Consider the following 22,748-nt stretch of genomic DNA (forward strand, 5'->3'; position numbering starts at 1 on the left):
TCCTTATTAGAAATTTTACTATCATGTTCAACCAACCATTGTAATTCTATAAACACAAAAAAAAAAAGTTCAAGCATTATAAGTATATTAGGCTCATGACATCGTACTAGGTAGGGGTCAAATAGAATTAGCCAAAGACACCATATCGGTTGGCTACTCCGACGATACAACTCTACTAGTTCCTAGATATAGAAACACCAATAAGAACAATTGAGAAAAACCTTGGATACAGAAACACCACCAAGGGGTTAGGGATGTGAAGCTCAACCTAAGAACACTCAAAAGTGTTTAATTATATTTTCATACTCAAAAGTTTGAGTTTCACGAGTTACATCTATGACTATTTATAACCTTGATTTAGTTACTATTACAATTGTCTAAATTAATGCAAGAATCTAACTATTGTTGAATTTTGATATTGCCGACATAGGCTTCTAGAACTATTCAAACCTTGTTAGCTCAACATGATGTAACAAAGTTTAAACTATGCAAAAATTGTAAATTACATATCGTAAAGAGAACAGAACCTGAGACGAGCTATCCTAAAGTTCGAGCCGGAGTTGACTCACTTCACCCAATATGTGAGAATTGATAACCCAAGTTCAAGCCATACTGCACTCCCCTCCTCGACCACGACGCAAAATCACACTCTCTCCCTACAACTCCAGAAAACCACCCTTGATTTCCGCCATTGAAATTTTCTCTCTTTCCTTCCACCAATTCGATACTCCATAGATTTAGTCAAGCTCTTCTGCTGCCACAACAATGGCGGCCGAAGGATCTATCCTGCTTTACCAACTCCGCTTTCCGAAGTTCTCTCGTCTTTCCGTCTTTGTTTTCATTCTTTTACTGGTAATCTCTCTGATCCTCAATTTCGCATCTTTTGATTTGATTATTAATTGTGGTTTTCCTCTTGTTAATTTTATCAATAATTGTATGATTGTTAGTAAGGAAAGTAGGAAAATTTGTGTTGATTAATCTGATTATGATTGCTGCGTTTGATTTGTATATTATGGGTTTTTGGAGATTCTTGATACTATGATGCCTAATTTTTCTGATTACTATGCTTTGCTATGCGCCTATGCTACCTTTGATGAAATAATGGCCCCATAATTGAAGTAATCGATACGGAATTTGAACTAATAGGGGTTACTGAGTTACTCCACACTCCTTGCTATATGTCATACCGATACAAAACCCTTGAGTACTCTTTACCTCTGAACCGATCGCGGGCTTGAAAATTTGCAATCCTTCTGAAATGGATATCCATTTGCCATCGCCTTGAGAAGAAGAAGTCCTCTTGCTCTACCATATGAGGTTTAGAGTGCTGCATTTGAACTTGATGTCTTTTTTCACAAATCTTAATAATTATTTTTATTTAAGAGCTTTTTTCATTGAGCAGATGGGACTGATACCAGAGCTGTAACATTCTTGACCGACCCACCTCTTCCTATGTAATCCAATGTGAACCCTTATAATTTCGAGTGTATGGTTTGTAGGGGAACCCTACCCTCTCTTATCCATTCGATAGGTGCAATTTCTTTCCATCGATACGGCCGGCAATTTGGATTTGAATTCCTTCTGTATCAGCTTGTTCGGTGAATTCAATAGTTTTTTTCATTGCTTTTCGAAATGATACTCACAGTTCTATGTCATACTTCCTCAGTTTCACTAAAAATGCAACACTTGCCTCTTTCAGGATGTCTCAAAATAATTGCAACACTTCTTTTTCACACAACTTTTCATATACGTACTTGGCCCACACTCTCTCTCCTCCTCACTATCTTCCTTAAAATATACAAGTACTTTTAGATTTTTTATTCACTCTCCTCTTACATTAAAAAAAATGTGTGAACTTCAAGTGTTGCAATTTTAGTGAAATTGAAGAAGTATTATAAATAGACACATTATGAGAGAAGGTTAGGCTAAATGAGCATCTCGCTATGGTTGCGCACTTTTGCTGAAGAAAATGAATTAAAACTACACTGTCATGGCTTACATGTGTTTTGCATGTATTGGCTGGCTATTATTAATTTATTATTGATAAAGACTCGAGAAGTGGGTGAATTGGGTTTTTGCCTGAATTGAAAAGAGGTGCTCAAATAATAAAACTCATGTATAACCTAATTCAAATTGTGTAGCTGTTTCACTACTAAACGAGTAAACATGAATCAAAGTATCTTGCTGTTCATGTTTACCTAACCCATTTATCAGAGTTTTCACTTTTGAGCTCCTCGCATGACTTAATATTTATCTGTCCTAGTCTAGCATCAAATGGGTGTATTTCGATAAGTTGTTTAATCGAAATTAATCCAGTGGATAATCATACAAGGGCTTCCTTCTATCTTGGGTTTAGCAGGTATATAAGTAGTTAGATGATTTGAATAGGGCTTATATCTCCTTGGGAGCACAGATTATGCTTATTTAATCTTGCCATTTTTCTTATGTTTTTGTCCCTTGTGGAGTGTCCAGTAGTTATGGCTAAGATTATGATGGGTTTCGGTTGTTGAGGAGATTACAATTAGTATGCTGTGTCCTCTAGTGTAAATAGAAGACATGTTTAGTTCTAAATAGTTGGGTTTGATATTTTGCGGTCCAGGCTTATGTATTTAAACCTAGCCAGGATCTGCTGTCATCCCCTACAAACTATGGATTATAGCTTGCCAAAGAAGATCCCATTGTTGCTAAACAGACATGGAGCGTGAAGAATTATTTTGACCTGAAAGTTGTTGACTACTTTGATGTGTGAAATTTTAGGATGGGTTTCATTCTTCTCTGTGGTCTGGGGTTGCAGGTTTCTTACAAGATGTGAATGTTGATCAAATGCTTTCTTTAGCTATATTTCATGGAAACCTCAAACCTTGCCTTCCTATTTCACAGTTGCTTCTGGAATGATAGATTCTCATATGATTAAAAGATAGTGATGAAATTAAATCTTATTAGGCAAATTATGCTAACCATTTACCATCTTGCTCAACCAAGCTTTATTGTTTGCCTTTAAATTCTTCACTCTCACAATTATTCATCATGATAATATGGAAACTTTGTGTCAGATTTTTGCTCCTGGATCACATGAGTCTCCAACGCATCGTAAACGCGGAATGTCATCTGTCTTTTCCTTGTTCAATCTCAAAGAAAAGAGCAGATTCTGGACCGAGTCTGTCATACATGGTGGTAAGAGCCATGGTAATTTAATTTTTGTTTTATTGAAGCTGCAAAATTTAAATTTAGATAAATTCTATAAATTTTTGGCATGACAGTTTCAATTAATGTTCAGATTTTGATGAATTGGAATCTTCCAGTCCTGGAAAGAGTGGAGCCTTGAACTACTCCAAGGCAGGTAGTTAGCTCGTATCGTTGCTTTGTTTATCTTTTGCTTTGGGTTTTGACTATATGTGGTTTGTCTTTTGAACATTTTGTCAAATATTTGGAGCAATGATGCCAATGAACCTAAAACCCTAGTTAATTAATGTTCAAACCTTAGAAAGAGCTCTTGAATTTTTATGCAAGCAAAACCTAGCAATAACTTTACTTTAAAACATTCAATATATAAGACAAATCCAACCTTTCTCATGTCTCCTACATAGTATATTACACTTCCCTATGAGAAAACTAAATAAAACCCTACGATAATTAACAAACATGGCCCTATATTTAATAAATAAAAAAAAATTATTATATGGTACAACTTTGTGTGATTATGCCTTGGTATCATCGCTAAGTGTTGGTTGTTGGGGTTGACCTATGGTGAAAGGAACACATGAAAAAGAGTACAGAGATGGACATGATTAGAGAGCGAAGTTGTCTGTAGTCATGGTTTGTCGAAATGAATATAGTGAACCCTATAAGATAAAATGAAGGTGTATTATGTATCAAGATGTAATCTGAGCTAATCCATACCACTTAAGTAATCTCAAATGGCGCTATGCAAAAAAGTGATTATTCTTGTCGTTCATCAAACACATCTTAAATCTATCGGGAGAATGGGCTCTTTTCAATCTTCAGTGTAAAATATCTTGGGTATCAAGTTTATCCCAAAATTACAGCAGATAAAAGTCTTGATCTTGCTGTATTTTTTCATGACTAAATCTGGTCTCTAAGTGGGAACAAATGAACAATTATGTATTTGGAGTGAAACAATTATGTTCTAGAATGTATGGATGAATCATAGGCCTTTGTGCTACGTGTCCCTTCTGTTGTTGCTCCTAGACCTCCTTTCTCTAATGTGTGACACCCAGGAAGTAAATTTTCTTATATGATGGAAATTTTTTTCGTAACTGATGGACATGTGATGCTTAATCTAAATTTGCAGGGAATATTGCTACATATTTGAAGCTTCAGGAAATTGATTCTATGCACTTTCCAGTTCCCGTGAATTTCATTTTTATTGGATTTGAAGGAAGTGGAAACCAAGGTATCTATCATCTAATGTTGAGTTTCTTTCTACTACATGAGTACATGTTGACTAAGTTATGTCGGAGACTTTGAGTCAATTGTTATTTGGTCTTTTATGAATTCTCTTATCCTTTGATTTCAGCATTTTCACTGCAACCTGAAGAACTTGAGAGATGGTTTACAAAAATTGATCATATTTTTGAACATACTCGGGTCCCACAGATTGAAGAAGTGCTGAACCCATTCTACACGATCAACGTTGACAAAGGAAATCATCATTTTCCTACACTAAGTCATGTAAACTACAAGTAATGTTTTCTCCAAAGTCCAAATTATGTTTTTGGGTGGTATTTATCAGACTCTACTTAATTTATTGCCCTGTGATTCCTGATACTGAAACTTGGAACTTATTTATGCAGTTTCTCTGTTCATGCTATACAAATGAATGAAAAAGTTACTTCCGTTTTGGAGCGTGCTATTGCTGTTCTGTCTCGGAAGGATGATGTTTCAGGGACTGGGTATGTTGTGATTGCAAAATTTCCTCTTATATGGTCACATCTATCTGTGAAGATCATGCCTTTAAAAGATTGGAGTCTAAGTGTTCTACTGGGGCCCAAAGTTTTGTAAAGTTTGTGTTGGCAATGTCATGTGAAACAAGCCAATGTGTACATTTGACTTTTGTCTCTTGGGCTGCTTTTACTTTTTAGCTTTATGCAAGTTGGATAATACTTCTGTAGGGATAAAACAATATAATACTTGGGGGTACCAAAAGCTTGCAGTACCATACTAGGACACTAAATGGATTTCATCAGATTGCTAATTTATTAGTTATTATAAGCAGCTTTACTGTTACTGAGTTTGTTTAAAGTTCATGGATTTTTAGAAACAGGGAAATGAGAAATATGTGGACACTTAGGCAAGGTGAATATGAAATAAGAGCTACAAAACCAAGAGACAAACTGAATACCCTGACGGCCTGATTACACTCAGCAACTATATCAAAACTACTAAAATGAATATACCTAGACACCCACTCTAGTTCAAAACTCCTAAATACGGGCATGTATAATGTGAAATGATGGTATGAATGTGGAGCTTAAATTCCAAAAGGCTGCTTTTTCGCAGGGTAATTCCAGTATTTGTTTCTAAGGAGCTGAGGACTGGAATAGGAAACTTGAATTTTGAACATTAGTAAGACAGTAGTCTCTGCTGAGGTCCATGTTTGTTCATATAACCTGAATGTGTAGTTATTATCTACTTTTCTGTTGGGGGTATTTTCTGGACCACATAAGATTTTTCGCAAGTCATAGGATATGCCTACTGTTACTAGTTTTGGACAATGCAATTATGGAATAATTCATTTCCTTTCAGTCTTTATCTTTTTCTTGCTGATGGCAGCAGACATCGGACATTGATGAAATTCTGATTTTCTCACATTGACATGATATAACTCGACCATGGACAATAAACGCGGGTCTGATACCTGGAGGAAAAGATTGATGTGTCTGGTTGATGAAGTTTTGCTTGAGTAGGCCCATGGGTTTTCCTTACAAGAAAGGTGTTGCATTTGAAGTAGATCTAGGTTCTGGTGTGTAACTGTAGGTCTAGTAGAAGGTGAAATCCACAAAAATTAAGGATAGAGATGTTTGGGCCTTATGTCTTTGAGTGAAGTATTTTATTTGTAAGCCACTGTCTTTGGGAAGCTTATGATGGTGGTCTCAGATCTTATCTTAAAACACTTGAACTCCATAATATTTCATTTTTACCTCGTTAGGGATGGATACTGAAGCTTTTCCTTCTTCTGATCACTCTCCCTTATTCTGTTTCTGATTCTCACCTCCAGCCCCATCTCTGATTCACCTTCGCACAGACACACAAAGTATTTTCGGATATCTATTTGCATTTCTTAATCATTTAGTATATTTCAAAGTAAAACACATGGATTGTTTCCAAGCTACTTTGTGAGCCTTGCAGTGTGTATGACATTTAGTATATTGCAAATTGACAAATTGAAAAAGTTCCACAGTATTATTGTAATTCAAGTAATTTCAAATATTTAAATTATAATATACTTCAACATGTTCTTTCCTACCCCCTTGTCTTATACTTCTTCCATTCCACAAAGCTCTTCCAACTTTTGCTTTATTCCGTTTTTGTCTAAAAATACTACTTCCTCCGTTCTATAGTACATGCAACACTTCCCTAAAATGGAAATGTCGTAATACTTGCAATACACTATAATTGGAAAGTTTTTTTTTTTGTTGAAAGTTATACTATTAACCTTATTTAAAGCTCATGGCCCACTTATTTATACTCCTAAGCCTAACAATTTTTAACCCCATTTTAAGTGTGTTAAATCATGTGAGACCCACGTTTCTGAAATACCGTGAAAAAGTGTAAGTAACAAAAAAAAAGAGGAAGTACTATTTTACTCGAACGTGGCTTACTTTTTGGGGGAAACTTTTCTTATTATAGTCTGTCTCTTTCCTTAAAAAATAATGTGTGTGTGATTTCATTTACTTTCCTTAGTTGTCAAAATTTGATGTATCCATACATGTGTTATATGTGTGTCTCCATACTATATGGGGGCATATAATTGACCAACTACTTCATACTTGTCACATAAGTCTAAATAGTGTTCTTGATGTTGTGAGCATTAAAACACCCTTAAAACTAGAAAATTACCCCTTTTACTCATTCATTTCTATAAAACAACTAATTCCATTTAAAGGGATATTTGAGGATATAGCTTTACTACCTCAATAAAAAGAAGTTGAGAGTTTGTCATGACTTTATTATATTATGGGGACATAAGAGCTAACGAAGAGGAAGCAAAACATTAACATAGTTTAGAAGAAACATTTGGTTTCAACTAATGTGATCCAAATTTAAACTGCTTGTTTGATACTGGCCCAACTTTGTTTAAAGCCTAATGAATAAAAACTCTAGCAATTGGAGTATATAATTGTAAAATGCCTTAAGCAATGCCATCTTTTGAAAAGGTCCTCAATTTTATGTAAAAATTCTCAAATCATGGAAATCCTCTTACCTTTTACTCTATTTTATGTTCCTCTCCCACAGGGAAAATAAAGATGTTTTGTGGCAAGTGGACCTTGATATGATGGAAGGGATTTATGATAGCCTCATTGAGTACTTGCAACTTGGAAATGCTTATAACATTTTTGTTTTGAACCCGAAGCATCGTACTAATATAACCCACTATGGCTACAGGTTTGTTGTTACATCTAGCAACCTTTCATAATTTGCTGTATCGCCTAAGTTGGGGGACAGGTCCTATGGCTATGTCATTTATCTCCTTTTGTTTTAATTGAACCCATGATTTGATTGCAGGAGAGGATTGTCTGAGTCTGAGATAAATTTTCTTAGAGAGGTGCTCCATTCTTTCCAATCTATTGATTGTTTTTATACTTAGGATTAGTATACTTTTGGATTATTGTTTCATCCATTTGGTATATTATCATGCATAAATGCTTTTGAGGAAAACGTCATCTTCATTTCAAATTTGCTCTGGAATCCTTTGTTATTATGGCAGCCTTTCTGGTCATTATTGCAGTAAATGCTTTCCTTTTATATTTATATAATTATCTTTTCGGGTTCATTTATTGTTTATAATATGGTGGTGTTATGGGTGCAGAATACAAGCTTGCAAGCTATAGTGCGTGAATCAAAGATTGTTCCTGAGAGTATTATTGGTTTGGGAACTACCTCTCAAGCTTCTTTCTCTTTTAGTAATCCTATGTTTTGGCTAATAGCCCTAAACTGCTGACAAGGAACATTTTGTTACTCTGCTAATTAATTTCTTTTGGCTAAATATTTTCAGCTATTGAAAAGATTCAAAGACCTCTGTATGAAAAGCATCCAATGGCTAAGTTTGCATGGACATTAACTGAAGAAACTGATACGGTTTGTGCTATATATGTTTAGAATTTGGCATATTTTCCATAATTCTCTTTGAATTCTCTTTCAATAGTAGTAGTTATTGGGATGGTGTTACAATAGATGTGTCTTGTTCCTGCATGTTTGGACTTGTGGGTTTACATGAGTGTGTCTGTGCATGTTCACCTTCTTTATGCAGAGTGCATGTATGTATAAGCCATTATCACGTGTATGCTCTTCTCCTGGGTACCTCACGTGTGGGTATGCTCTTTATGCAGAGTGCCTGTATGTATAAGTCATTATCACGTGTATGCTCTTCTCCTGGGTACCTCAATGAATATGTGTGCTAGCCCTAAACTGCTGAAAAATTAAGTTTAATTAACCTTACTGTTGCTAGCTTATCGTGTTTGGGTGCAAATCTGATGGGAAATGGGGTAAATGGAAGGTTAGGTATGTGCGAGATGCCATTCTTTTTTCTGATTGAAAGTTATCTTTTTGCAGGTGGAGTGGTCTAATAGATGCTCAGAAGCTCTAGATAGTATTGAAGAACTATATAAAGGAAAGGATATAGATTATGTTATTCAGAACAAAGTTTTGCAGGTAGTTCTTTGCATATTTTCTAAATTTATCTTGAAAAGAAATGATGTTTGAGCTCTAAAGTCATTGGCGATGTATTAATTTTCTTCTTATTATTGTTGGTCTGAAGATGTTGAATGGGAAAAGCAGAGATCTAAAGCTTGCATTACAGAAGGAGCTTAAATCTGGGGACCTCAGTAACCTCCATGCTGAATGTTTAACTGATACATGGATAGGAAAAGATAGGTGCTTAACTAATCCCCTTTGGTTTACCACTGGTTAATTACTGCAACACTTCAACTTTTTCATGATCTGTGGTTACATGATCTTCAGATGGGCATTTATTGATCTTAGTGCTGGTCCTTTTACTTGGGGTCCTGCTGTCGGAGGGCAAGGTGTTCGCACGGAGGAAAGTTTGCCAAATGTAACAAAAACAATGGGTGCAGTTGCAGGTTTGGCGAAGAGTGATAATTTACCAGTCATGAATTTAATAGTCTATGAGATGCCTTTATTTAGCTGTCTCAGCTAATTGTTTTCAATCTATGTTCTTGCGGAAAATGGAGCTTTCCTGGTTGGGGTTGGCTCATGGTTTTCCAAATCCAATTATTCCCTTGTAAGCGAGAGCCTCTAGAGTCTAGGTATAGTTATCCTCACTTTAAAGACTTAGTTTGTCCTCTCTCCAATTATCCTACTTAATGTCTTCAGCCTTTTCATTTGTTTCTCAGTAGCTGTTGTTTTAGAGTCCATTTACTCTGAAAAAGAAGCTGGGATCACCCTTTCATTAGAGTCCCCAATGAAGCCATAACTACTTCAGCATCCCCACACCTATTAGCTAGATAGAAGCTAGTAGAAAATAGAATGTGGAAACTCCATTATATTAGGTTAGGATAAGTGTTAATAGAAGAGAGAAACTAACACAAATACAATAACCCTTTATTGTTGTGTAAAAGCCTAATACACGAAAGTTAAACTGAGTGGAGGAATTATAATGTAGATGTATAGAAAGTGGCTGTTCCTAGTTGCACTGCTTGTCCATGCACTCCAACTGATTTTCTTACCCTGAATTTGATTTTTGAGTAGGTTAATTGGAATCATACTTGTTAATATATATTTATGTATTCTTTTATTGATTAGCATTATTTTGAAAATGTTTTTTTGAACTTTGTGCTTTCAGAAATTTCAGAAGAGGAAGCTGAAGATCGTCTTCAAGATGCAATTCAAGAAAGATTTGCTGTTTTTGGGGACGTAAGTATGTCTTGATTATAAAGATAGGGTGTGAACATGTGATGTTGCTCATTCTGTTTATTTACAACTTTAATGTTCGTCTCTTATTACCTCCATAATTGATTTTGTACAGAAACTTCAACTCATGGCCTTATCAATTAATTTTTTTCAAACATTCTCTTGTGTGCAATGATTCTCCGTCTTACTTGTCCACCCAATAATTAAAAAAAAGAAAAAAAAAAAAGAAGAAGAAGAAGAAGAAGAAGAAGAAGAAGAAGAAGAAAACGAAAAAGAAAAATTGAGCTAATTTGTTGGAGTATGTTAAGAAGACATCGTAGTGTGCCCATAGACCAACATTACTATATGGGTCTGATGTTGAACTTTAGGAAGGAGTATGTTAAGAAGATAAACCTATTGTTGGACAAAGTCAGTGGCGGATCTAGAAATTTATCATAGGGTGGGCCTAATTAGGCGTGATAATTTTATCTTTAAGTTATTTTTATCATCTCCAATTAAGTAATTTATGATGATATTAATTAATAGGAAATTTTGATTGGAATAATTAGTTAAAAATAAAGAGAATTAAATACATTCCTATGACTACATTAAACAAAGCTAAGCAGGAAAAAAATGAGAAGGGGGTAAATGTAGGATTGCTTAAGTCAAGAAACTAGTAAGAGCAATTAAACGTTACAAAAAGAAAGAAAGCAAAAAATAAGTGTGGGATGGGGCGGGGGGGGGGGGGGGATGAATGCAATTGTACTCCAAAATTTGACAAAGTAATACTTTCTCCGTTCTTTTTTAATTGACACTATTCACAAATTTTACATTGATAGCTTTTGTGATTTATAGTTATGATAAAACATAGTCATGTGTGATCTTGTTAGAATGATCTTTTTTTTTTTTTTTTTTTTTTTATAATTTTCATAATATCAACTTTTTATTATTAATAATTAGATACTCTCTTTGTCCCATATTATAGTTCCTGTTTTCCTATTTTGGAGACCCAAAATGTTGTTCCTGTTTCTATTTTTGGATAGTATGTAAAGACTATTATACCCTCATTTTTTTTAAACATTATTCATTTTACTTTAAAATTATCCTAGAATTTTCCACTTGCTTTGTACTTTTTTCCACTTTGTCTGTCTAACTTTTGTCTATAATTGTACTTTTCATCTTTTTTATGTACTTCATTCATTTTCTCCTATCTAACTTTTGTCTATAATTGTACTTTTCATCTTTTTTTATGTACTTCATTCACTTTCTCCTCACATTTCTTAAATACCGTGAAAAAAACACAAATAGGAACTATATATTGGGACGGAGGGAGTATTAATTATTGAATTTGTGTGTTAGCATATGTGATAAACTGAAAAGATTGAAGGAAGTATATGAATAGTGCACAACAAACAAACTCAGCTACCAGTTTTTAATGCTACACAATAGAACATTTATCATTAAATAGACAATCAATAACATAATACTAAAACAGACACAAAAAATGACACGTGTCACTTCTTGGTGCTGTTTATTTCCGTCCAAAACTTTTTATTTTATTTATTTATTTATTCATTTATTTATTCACTTCCTTCCAAAAAAATATTCACTTTTTTATATAATTGTGATTCACTTTCTTAAAAAAAATATTCACTAAATCATATAATTGTTATTCACTTTCTAAAAAAATATTCACATATTTTCCATATCTTTTATTGTATAAGATATTATTCAATAATATAGTATATCAAGAAATAATAATTTGAATGTAATGCAATCTTTCACTCCCAAATTCAGTAAAACTATTACTTAGTGATAATTAACCATACATTATTATTATTCTAAACAAAATCATAATTTAAAATTTAAAATTAAAATATATACAAGGACATATGGGTACAACTTAAAATTTCTATTGAAATAATGTATAGAATATGAATACCTTATTGTATACTCCCTCGGTTTTTTTTTTTTAAATGCATTAGTTTAACCGGCACATTTGTCAAGACGTAATTTTGACCATTAATATCTTTAATTGTTTATTAGTAAAAATTGTAACAAAATTATATTATGAAAGTAGACGTTGTGATGAATCTAACGATATATCATATAATAACCTAATTTATTTTATAATAGCAAAAATCTAAGTCAAACATGACATGTGAATAGTGCAAAAGTCAAACTGATGCATTTAAAAAAAACGGAAGGAGTATTTTATAAAGAGAAAAAACTTTGTATAAAAAAAAATTTAAACTACATATTATTATAAATCTTTATAATATTTGGTAAAACTGTGCGTTGCACGGGATTTAAGCTAGTTATATTTGAAAAAAAAAGTAGGAGTTGTAGATATTGGGAATAGGATAAGGGAGATCCGATTATGTTGGCTTAAACATGTGAGATTCCTACCAAAGGATGCACCAATAAGGAAGGTGGTGGATTGGGATCATGGAGATTTCAAGAGCCAAGGGAGGCCAAAAATGGCTTGGATGGGAGTTAAAAATGAATTGAAGAAAATGAGTATGCTTGATCATATGGCTGTAGAAGCTGAAAGAAAGAGGATCCTTGTGGATGACAGAAGAGAGGATGTTTTTTGTTCATGCAGCTCATCCCATTCTTTTAGGAGTAGGGCTATGATTTGAATTTTTCTTATTGTGAGCAGAATAAGGCATTGTAATAGCTACACAGTGAAGGGATCATATTCTATTTTATTTTTTTTGGCTGTTTGAAGACAACATGTCCTTTGCTTTTGTAGTTTCTGCTGTTTTGCTGCTCATTTGTAAAATAATTTCTTCATGATGATATAAAATAAAATACATTTGTAGTTCATTGCTTGGTACCAAAAAGATTGCTTTAGCTTTTTACTATTGGCTTTCTTAGTAACTAGTTATTTTTGGAAATATTGCAGAGAGAACATGAGGCTATTGATATCCTTCTAGCAGAAATTGATATCTATGAGCTTTTTTCTTTTAAACATTGCAAGGGAAGGAGAGTTAAGCTTGCTCTTTGTGAAGGTAACTGGCTTTGCTCTTTAAACTTCTGATCAAGCTTTTTTTTATGTTAAACCATCTGATTCTTGCTGGTTCTCATCTACTTGGGTTGATAAAATACTGGGTATAGCAATATCTGCAATCCTGTGAAGAAAATGCAGGAATTAATGAATGAGCTAACTTTGGAACGGCTATTGCAGAACTCGACGAGAGAATGCAGGAACTAACAAATGAGCTTCAGTCTATGGAAGGTGAAGAAAATGATGAAAATCGCAGGAGAAAGGCGGTGGATGCGTTAAAGCGAATGGAGAGTTGGAATCTTTTCCGTGATGACGATGTGGTATTGTTCTGAATTGCCCTTAATATTAAATAACTTGCATCAATGGCATGTAACATGTAAATATGCTTTCTTAGACTGGATTTTTATATATTAAGAGGAAACTATGTGCTCAAACAAGTTGTGCTTCTACTGCAGGAGTCTCATAATTACACTGTTGCGCGTGATACCTTTCTGGCACATTTAGGTTCAATTTTATGGGGATCAATGAGGCACATTATAGCCCCTTCTGTGGCTGACGGACGTTTCCATTACTATGAGCAGATATCTTATCAGCTATTTTTCATCACTCAAGATGTATGATATTCTCACCCTTTAGTTAGCCTTCTCTTTTCCTCTCCCTCTATCTGTTGTCTATCTCTAGTCCCCTTCCCCTCTCATCCCACCCTTGAGTGTGCGCACTTATGCGCACGTGTGTGTGTATGTGCATGTATGTACATTTATGGCTTCCTAAGTATGTGTAAGAGGTCTTGCTTAGTCTCTTAAATTTTCTTCCTTGATAATGTTTATCTCCTTGATAAGAGGTCTTCCTCAAACATTGGTAGATAATTGAGGAAAGAAATTGGCAGTAATTTATCATTATACATGAAAGAAATTGGTGGATAATTGATGTCAAAGAATGGATGCCTTCAATTTTTAAAAGAGTTGTGATATATTTTTAATTTCTTTTAAACATCTCTAAATTTTACACGGAATTTAATTCCCTTTCGCAACTTGATCCTTGTATTCAGTTCTCATAGCTGATAGGCCAATCCTGAACAATAGAAAATAATGTCATCACTGCTGTTGCAGAAAGTCAGGAATGTTAAGCAGTTGCCTGTGGATCTAAAGGCGATAATGGATGGGCTTTCTTCTTTGCTTTTGCCTTCTCAAAAGGTGATGTTCAGCCAGCATATGTAAGTATCTCTGCTGCTCTCTCCATAAGTTGTCAATGCTTTCTTTTTGGGATGTTCCAAAATACACTTGCTCACTTTAGTTGTGCCTGTTTTGAGTTTTTTTTACGGGATTTAAGGAATGAGAAGATTCCCAATGATTATAGTACATTCTCATGTCATTCCCAATGATTACAGAACATTTTCATGTCCTTTTGCATGTGGCTTTGTTCTTTTTGTATTTTAAAAAAATAAGGAAAAAAAAAATCATCATGGATGAAAAAGTAAAAACATGTGATATTTGTTTTTGTCCAATGTGAAAAGAGGAAAAAGCCAAAACAACTCATCACCTCTAATAATTATGACATGGATTTTTGTGCAAAGAGAGGGGACATGCATGATCTGATAATATGCTTATGAGGGTATAATTGTCCAAAATCATATGACAAAAAAAGGAAAGATCCACAAATGAGCACAATTTTTTTGGGCACCCGAAAAGGAATACGGACACAACTATGTGGGAAGGATGGAGTGGAAATTTGGTGATTGGCTTGGCCTAAAAGTGAAAAGAATAGCAGGAGACAAGATAGTAAGGGTGTGTTCTCTTCACCTTATTGGACTTGAACTTAACTGAATTTATCTGAACTTATCCGACCTTATTAAACTTATCCGACCTTATTAAACTTATTAGACCTTATTAAACTTATTGAAACGTATTAGATGTGATCGATCTTATTAGAACTTATTGGACCTTATTATTAGACTTGATTAGAACTTATTGAAACTTATTAGACCTTATTTAACTTATTTAACTTATTGAACTTATTGGACCTTATTGTTAGACTTGATTAGAACTTATTGAAACTTATTAGACCTTATTTAACTTATTTAACTTATTGAACTTATTAGACCTTATTAAAATCATTGGACCTTATTGTAACTTATTTGAACTTACCTGAATTTATTAGACCTGAAACTTATTTTTATAAGGTGAAGAGAACATGTCCTAAATGTTCCCTTTTACTTGTACTTTTCCTATATATGACAGCTTATTAAGGATGAAGGGGGTGGGATTTTCTTAAATGTAACATGTAAATATGTTTTCTCAGTTCAATAAGCTTGTATTTAAGCAAAGCAGTTTGAATAAAATCAATCTATAACACTAACAAGATTGCTGATTTTCTTGGATGGATCTAAGCCACTCTGTGACTGAATGGGTTAATCCCTTCAGCATTTTCTTATTTCCTTATTGTTTGTGGTCATCTTTAGAAGATAGGGAGTTGAGCAGAAGCTACAGCTCTAAGATAGGTTCGGTGATGTTTGATTCAGGTCAGGTGAAAGATTGGTGTAATTGAACGTTCTAAATAATTTGCTAGCAAAAAGCTTCACCTTCATTGCTATTTGCTAATAGATTTAAGCCCGTTGTGCTTATTAACTGTAATGGAAGCAATTACGTTGAGTATGACCTGGGTTGTTAATAGTTAATACTCTTGCTTCGCCACCTTATAATTTGCATTAGTATATGTGCTATTTGAATACAGCGGGTCGAATAGAAGTTTAAACTGGACAACATTATGATTGGAGGCTGACAACTTTGTGAAAGAAGTAGTAGATATGAAATATTTTGTTAGGAATATATTTTTATTTAGGCTTCCATGTGTAAAAGTATAAATCAAATTTCTTATAATTATTGCTCCTGTTGAGTCAATTAAACCTTTCCTTTATTAAGCTAGTATGATTGATCTCTTCTTCCAGCTGAACCAATCAGTTGTGTCTGGTTTCCACAAATTGGTCACAATGTCATGATAGTCATGCATTGTCTTGCAATCTGAGCCAGCACTTCACCATAGATTAATGTGTTTGTGGTGCCTGTAGGTTGGTGCTTTCAGATGATCCTGCTTTGGCTATGGCTTTCTCGGTGTCTCGGCGAGCAGCTGCCGTGCCAATGTTATTTGTGAATGGAACCTATAGAAAAACTGTCTCCAATTATCTTGATTCTTCCATTCTTCAACATCAATTGCAGAGGATGAATGATCATAATGCTCTAAAAGGTGAATACATGGCCTTCATTTGAGTTTGGCTGTAAATGTACAAAAATGTCAAACATGCTGTATTCTTGAGACACGATCTAACCATGTTTCAGAACTAATATCCCTTTTTTGTTCAAAAATTTGGAACTAATATGTTTATGCATTGAAGCATCCTCTGCTTTCACTTGTGCTCATTGGCTCACATCCATTAGTGGAGCATGGAGCTCCAAATTCATATTGGCTTGGTAGGAAAATTACTAGTATATACTTCCTCTGATTTTATATACTTGCAACACACCACTTTAGCACACACTTTAAGGAAGATATTAGACTAGGTTAATGGACAATTTTATTGAAATAAATTTACCACCGATAAGATGAAGGTATTAAGTTGTTACTGTTTAAATTTTTTTATCTTAATTTGTCCGTTTACCTTTTATCACCACTTCCTCAAATAGCGTGCTAAGAAGGTATGTTGCAAGTATTAACATCCAGAGGAAGTATATGCTTTGATGAATAGCTGTCTGCCGTAGCAATCTTGTTTTTCCAATTAAATATATTGAATAATCATCCTGTATTCCGTGGGCTGTTGCACCCCAACTTGAAAATGCATGTATTGCTGATGCAGGAATGCATGCTAATAGCAGGTTGACATTAGAGGTTCCGATTTTCTGGTTCATCCATGGCGATTCATTGCTGGTTGACAAATATTATCAGGCAAAAGCACTTTCTGATATGATCATTGTTGTTCAGTCTGAAACCTCTTCCTGGGATAGCCATTTGCAGTGCAATGGGCATTCAATTCGTTGGGATTTAAGGTAAGAATCTCTGTGTGCTTTTCAAATTTTCTTCATTGTCCTTTAAATAGTTTCTTTTCTAAGACAAATTTGAGGGTTCTAGGAGAGTGTCATTTTAATATGAATATTGGGGCCAAGTTTATGCTTCTTGAGGACAGGGACATATTCTTATTTGTGTTTGATTTCGTAGCTTGAGCAATAGTGAAACTTACTGGCCTATGGTTGTAATAGGCAAGTAGGCTAGCATTGTGGGCCTTAGATGCAACCTGAATTTGGGTTTTCTATTAAACATCCCTGGGACAGCAGGAAGATATTGGGGATGGCTAGGATTTTTTTCTGGTCCCCCTGCTTTTTTATTGAATAATATTTTTAAATGAAAATTTATGTTTTGCCTGGTTTAAAGAAGGGAAGAACAAAGAGTTCAGGGAAGAAAGATAGTAACTGTTTTGAGGGACTGTAGAAGAATACATGGAAGATTGAGAAGATAGTTTCAACCTCAAAAGACCATGGAGTTGTATATGTTACCTTTTCTTACCTCTTTGAACATTAATTTTTTACCCCTATGGTCCTTGTTGATGACAGTTGTCCAGTACTTGACACTTGGTAGTCGGTAATGAACTGGTACAATATCAAGCTACCAACCCTTTGTGACTTTATTCCTTTTAATTACAGAGTTTATTACAATGTAGATGTGCAGCCATCCTTTTCTTTTGTATTTTTTTCTTTAAAAAGTGAAATATTAAAAAATTAACAGCAGATTATAGAATTTGTAGAAAGAAGAATAGCTGTCTTCCAATCACAGAAAGTGGATGTGCACTTTGAGCAGCCATTTTTACCAGAGGTTTTCTCGAATGGTTTATCTCAAATTGGAGGAAAGATTATATGCTTTACTTTACAAAGTGCTGAGCCCTTGGACCATGAACCTTTGTTGCCTCTGGCTTCTGGGCATGTTGGAACTGCATGACTTTGCCAGAGCGGAGCACTACATCTCAAGTGACAGTCAGCCAGACAGTGAACATCCAGAAGAATTAATATTAAAGTTCAAAGGAAGAGTAGAGCACTACATCCCATGTGGTAGTCAGCCAGGCCGTGAACATCCAGGAGAATTAATATTTAAGTTAATAGAAAGCAACTAGAACCAAAGTATGCTACCCACTCGTGTCTGTAATTTTGTAAACCCACCATTGAAACTCTCTCTTTAGGAAAACAACCTATTGAACCATTTTACTGAAGCCACTACAAAAAAGTTCAGGCAAAGGGTTGCCCTAGTTTGACCAGTTTTCTCTTTAAGTATTTTTTATTTTTATTTATTTATTTATTTATTATTTTTAATTTTAGGTTAAATTGTCTGTATCGTATTTGTTTTTGTTACAATTTTGTTTTTCCAAGATTATTTCATCGGTTCAAACTTGATTATAATGAACTAGTACATCTAACCTACTGACATATTTGTAAAATCAGTTTTTATTTTGCTGAGAAATTGCTGTATGGCCTCATTAAGTGAATTTTTTTTTGGCTAGGGGCTTCTTAATGAATACTACGTACTTTTTAATATAGGAAATATCAAATTCAGAAGGTGTTTTAAATCAATACAGTGAAACTCTGTTTGGTTCCTTTGTCCCCTTGTTTCCTACCTCCACCTCTACCTTTATCCTTTTTAATGTTTTTTAGCTTCATGCTACCATTGCAACTTCATGTTTGATCTCCTTTCTTGTTTCAGTTGTTCTCTCTTCTTCTTCTTCTTTTTTTTTTTTTTTTTTTGAATAAATTATTCTTTCTTCTAAGTCTTGTAGACTACTTAAAATTTATCAGATTTTTGAAAAAGTATTCCTGGCTTCAAATTACTCTGGATTGAACCTATTTCTTTAAATTTTAAAAGTTATTTCATTTAGTTTTCTCTAAACTAAAGAACAACTTTTAGAAGCAGGAAAAGGGGGTGTGTATTCCTTCTATCGTGTGTCCAGGCTTGAGAAGATTGTAATATCTTAGCTTCTGTCCTTAAATTTTGAATTTTATCTTAAACAACTCTCTTTTTCTTCACAAATTTTCATCACCATCTACTTAGTATTAGCAAGTGGGGGATGGTATTGAGTGGTACTGGATATTTATAAAGAACAACAAGTTTGGGGATGAGATTGCATTACTATGAACATTAGGATGTTACTTTCCTTGATGAATTACCCTTAAATTAATAATCCCCATTACCGTTACTTATAACCAGCTACCAAACATGCTGTTAGAGTTCAGACATGATTGAGATTGATTACCTTTTCTCTTTCCTTTCTTCAAGTGATTTTCGAATTGTTTGAATTGGGAGTTTAGCAATCATATGCTATGAAACAGTTTCTTGTCTATTAAAATTGCTACTATCATCTAACTCGTCACTTAAGATCATACTCCATCTTAGTAACATGAGATTTGAGCTAGAAGAAGATATAAACACGCGTATCACATTCCAGACCTTTATTTTGTTGTGCTATTATTCCTATAGTCGGTGTTAACCTTCATTGTGCTCCTCTTTGTTTCAGGAAGCCCGTTAAAGCTGCGATTGCTGCTGCTTCTGAACATTTAGCTGGTTTGCTACCTCATCATCTCGTCTATAGTCATGCCCATGAAACTGCTATTGAGGTATGCAGGGTGCTTGTTAAACCATGGTGTTAATTGGTTGACATTTTCTTCATATCTGATGTTTCATTTGAAGCATTTAAAGGTTGCTTGTAAATTAAGTTTATGAGTTTTTTTAAGCCACACCTCATTATATAGGTCTGAATCATATAAGTGTTGCTTAAGCTGTTAAAAATCCAAATAGCTGTTTTGTTTTCAGGTTCCTATTGATTCCTTTCTTAAAAATATTATGTCCATCCTGCTTTCTGGTGTCATTGGTTTTCTGGATGATTCCCTTTACATGTATAAATCATTAAATAGCTGCTCTTTGTTATGGTATAGGCTTGTGGATCTCTCTCTCTCCCCCTCTATATTTGCTTAAAATTGTAGTAGTACGCTTTGCTGCACTTCTTGATCTTATACATCTAAGGGAGCACTTGGTTTGTAGGGTGGAATGAGTTTGGAATCAGGAATGAGATCAGACTTTTATGGAGTTGGAACTTGATGCTTAATACCATGTGTTTGGTTTTGTTTGGGAATGAACAGTTTTCTTTTATTTGTTACCTGAAGGTATGGTATGAGCCATACCCACATTCCCCCTAGGTTTCTAAACGGCTAAACCCCGTACCTTGTGGGTTTGAGGTATGGGTTTTAAAATTGGTATTTTTGTTAACAAACACAAGGTATAGGATTTACCCATTCTAAACACATACCTAAACCCCTAAAGGAGTGCTGTTATGCTTTACTTTTGTTAGCTGATGGAGATGTTCTTGGGCAGTTTAAACAAAAAAAATACTTGGTCTGTTATTTATTTTAAGATAAACTAGCCCTTGCTTTATGGAGTAAAATCAATCACAATCATGACTATGACTTATGGGCTCTTGCTTTCTTGATGATACAATTTGATGACATGATTTTGTATGAATGATTGTTCTACACTTCTGCTAATGACGTTTGTAATTCATGTGCATAGGATTGGTTATGGTCCATGGGATGCAACCCTCTTTCGATCACTTCTCAAGGCTGGAGAATTTCTCAATTTCACTCGGATACCATAGCCAGGAGCTATATTATCACAAGTCTTGAAGAATCTATCCAGCTTGTGAACTCAGCTATTCACCGTCTGGCCTTTGAACAGACTAGTATCCTTGAATTTTCAGTTAACAAATCCTTTCGAAAGGCTATGAATAATATTGCTCAGTTGTTCCATTTGTTTTGTATGCTAGATATTTGATTCACCCCCTCCCCCCTCCCCTCTCTCTCTATGTGATCCATTTATGTGATATATTCAGTGAAGGGTTTTAGAAATTGATATATTCAGTGATAGTGTTTATGAGACTTAATGACAGAATTGATGGGTATCAAAAATTGATGTTGCCATAAAAAAGAGACTTGATAATGCTACTCTTTATTGACTTGCCTACTTTGATATTTGTACTTTGTGGTATAACGTATGAGGCCTATATTTGTTCGTATGGAAAGTCTATCCTGGTGTGAACTTGACTACAAACAGCTCAAAAATCGTTCAAGCTTTTTCAGTCCCAGGAGCGGGAGTTAGTGAACAAGTATAATTTTGCTGTTGGCTTGTGGAAAAGAGTGAGTGGCTGAAGTTATTTGTATTCTCATCAACACTGGCCTTGAATATCTAAGCTTGTGCTGATCAAATATTCTTTCAGATTGCTACTGTTACCGGAGAGTTGCGTTACACTGATGCATTAAAGCTTCTGAACACCTTGGACGACGCATCAAGAGGGTAAGGCATACGAGAAAAATAGATTGCTGATAGGGGAATAGTCCATTCTGTTTATAGATATCTAGGCTGCATACGTTAAATATATACTGTCTTGAACTCTTGACTGCTTTTACTTCTAGCAAACATTGAATATGTTTCTGTATTCATAGTACATGTTTTATTTTGATAAAAAGACGTGATAATATGACATAAGTTTAATATGTATACAATGGCCAAGTAATTCTTAATTTCATAAATATCATCCCTTACCTTAATTACCACTATCACCTTTAATTACCTTTAATTACCGTTGCAAAACGATGCCCTATTACTACCTGTGATGCATTCTAGATAATTAGTAGATACTATGGCGGCTTGTGTTGAGAATGAAAGATGCTCTAGTCTTTTGCTATTTTCTTGATAAAATGATGAACATGGCAACTAGATGGTACCAAATTACAAAGGTCTGGAATTTTCGTGCTTGCTTTAGTTTACTTGCCTTAGTCTTGTCTGTTTCTGGTTATGTGAAACTTTTACCAACACCTGTTTCTTGCCTTTCGTTTCTGAGCTGAGATTTGTTCCTGTTCGAGATGTAGAAATTATTTTTTTTAGTTTGTGATTCATTGATATTCATTTCTTCTGTGCAAGATGGTAAAAAAAAGTTACTGAAGTTTGCTTTCATTCTTGTAGATTTGCAGAGAAAGTGAATACTACTGTGGCGTTGCTCCATCCAATACACTGCACAAGAGAGCAGAAGGTTGAGGTTGTGTTTGACATGACAACTATTCCAGCTTTCTTGGTTGTCTTCTTTATCCTTTGGTTGGTTCTAAAACCCAAGCGATCAAAGCCGAAGATCAACTAATTTATGTAGCAGCATAGTTTTGGGGGAAGTTAATGTCTGTGGTAGTTATAGAAACCGTGTTGTTTATACAGAATTTTGTAGAGCGGCAATTGATGCAAATGTAAGTAAAAAAAAATTGTCTAGAGCATTTTCTCTCTTAATTTATGAACGCAGCAGCTCCATTTATTCCTTGAGGAACTTCCTATCTCCTCAAGCGTAATTGGGAAAAAAAAAAAAAAAAAAAATTGTGCAGTATACTAATTACTCCATTCTTAAGTCTCAAGAATGTGTTCTCATTTGTTATTCCTAACTTGAACGTATAAGTTACGATCTCCTGATTTGAATTAACCAAAACAAACGGAACCTATAAAGTAAAGGATATAGATGATTGAAAGATAGAAGCAATTGGTGAATGCAAGAAGAAATTTTATACGTTAGCTCTCAAATTTGGATACA

General features: G+C 34.4%; 1 protein-coding gene across 2 annotated transcripts; it reads left to right on the plus strand.

Annotated features, from left to right (window-relative positions):
* The first annotated feature begins 554 nt into the window (after window positions 1-554).
* LOC110710407 lies at window positions 555-22,550 on the plus strand. 2 transcript variants are annotated; one of them, XM_021888700.1, is made up of 25 exons: window positions 555-852; window positions 3,054-3,186; window positions 3,278-3,340; window positions 4,313-4,414; window positions 4,538-4,703; window positions 4,815-4,913; window positions 7,477-7,626; window positions 7,747-7,786; window positions 8,051-8,108; window positions 8,237-8,319; window positions 8,794-8,892; window positions 8,999-9,114; window positions 9,202-9,320; window positions 10,043-10,113; window positions 12,998-13,103; window positions 13,280-13,419; window positions 13,555-13,713; window positions 14,209-14,312; window positions 16,164-16,339; window positions 16,947-17,136; window positions 19,644-19,743; window positions 20,693-20,861; window positions 21,233-21,315; window positions 21,396-21,472; window positions 22,142-22,550. In XM_021888700.1, the coding sequence occupies exons 1-25, from the start codon at window positions 766-768 to the stop codon at window positions 22,311-22,313; spliced, it is 2,862 nt and encodes a 953-aa protein (XP_021744392.1). In that variant the 5' UTR covers window positions 555-765; the 3' UTR covers window positions 22,314-22,550. The 2 variants fall into 2 exon arrangements, with proteins under 2 accessions (XP_021744392.1, XP_021744393.1); XM_021888701.1 differs by having other exon boundaries at window positions 557-852; window positions 3,054-3,174.
* Window positions 22,551-22,748: the final 198 nt, after the last annotated feature.

Source organism: Chenopodium quinoa, unplaced genomic scaffold (genome assembly GCF_001683475.1).
Source record: "Chenopodium quinoa cultivar QQ74 unplaced genomic scaffold, ASM168347v1, whole genome shotgun sequence".
Classification (NCBI taxonomy): domain Eukaryota; kingdom Viridiplantae; phylum Streptophyta; class Magnoliopsida; order Caryophyllales; family Amaranthaceae; genus Chenopodium; species Chenopodium quinoa.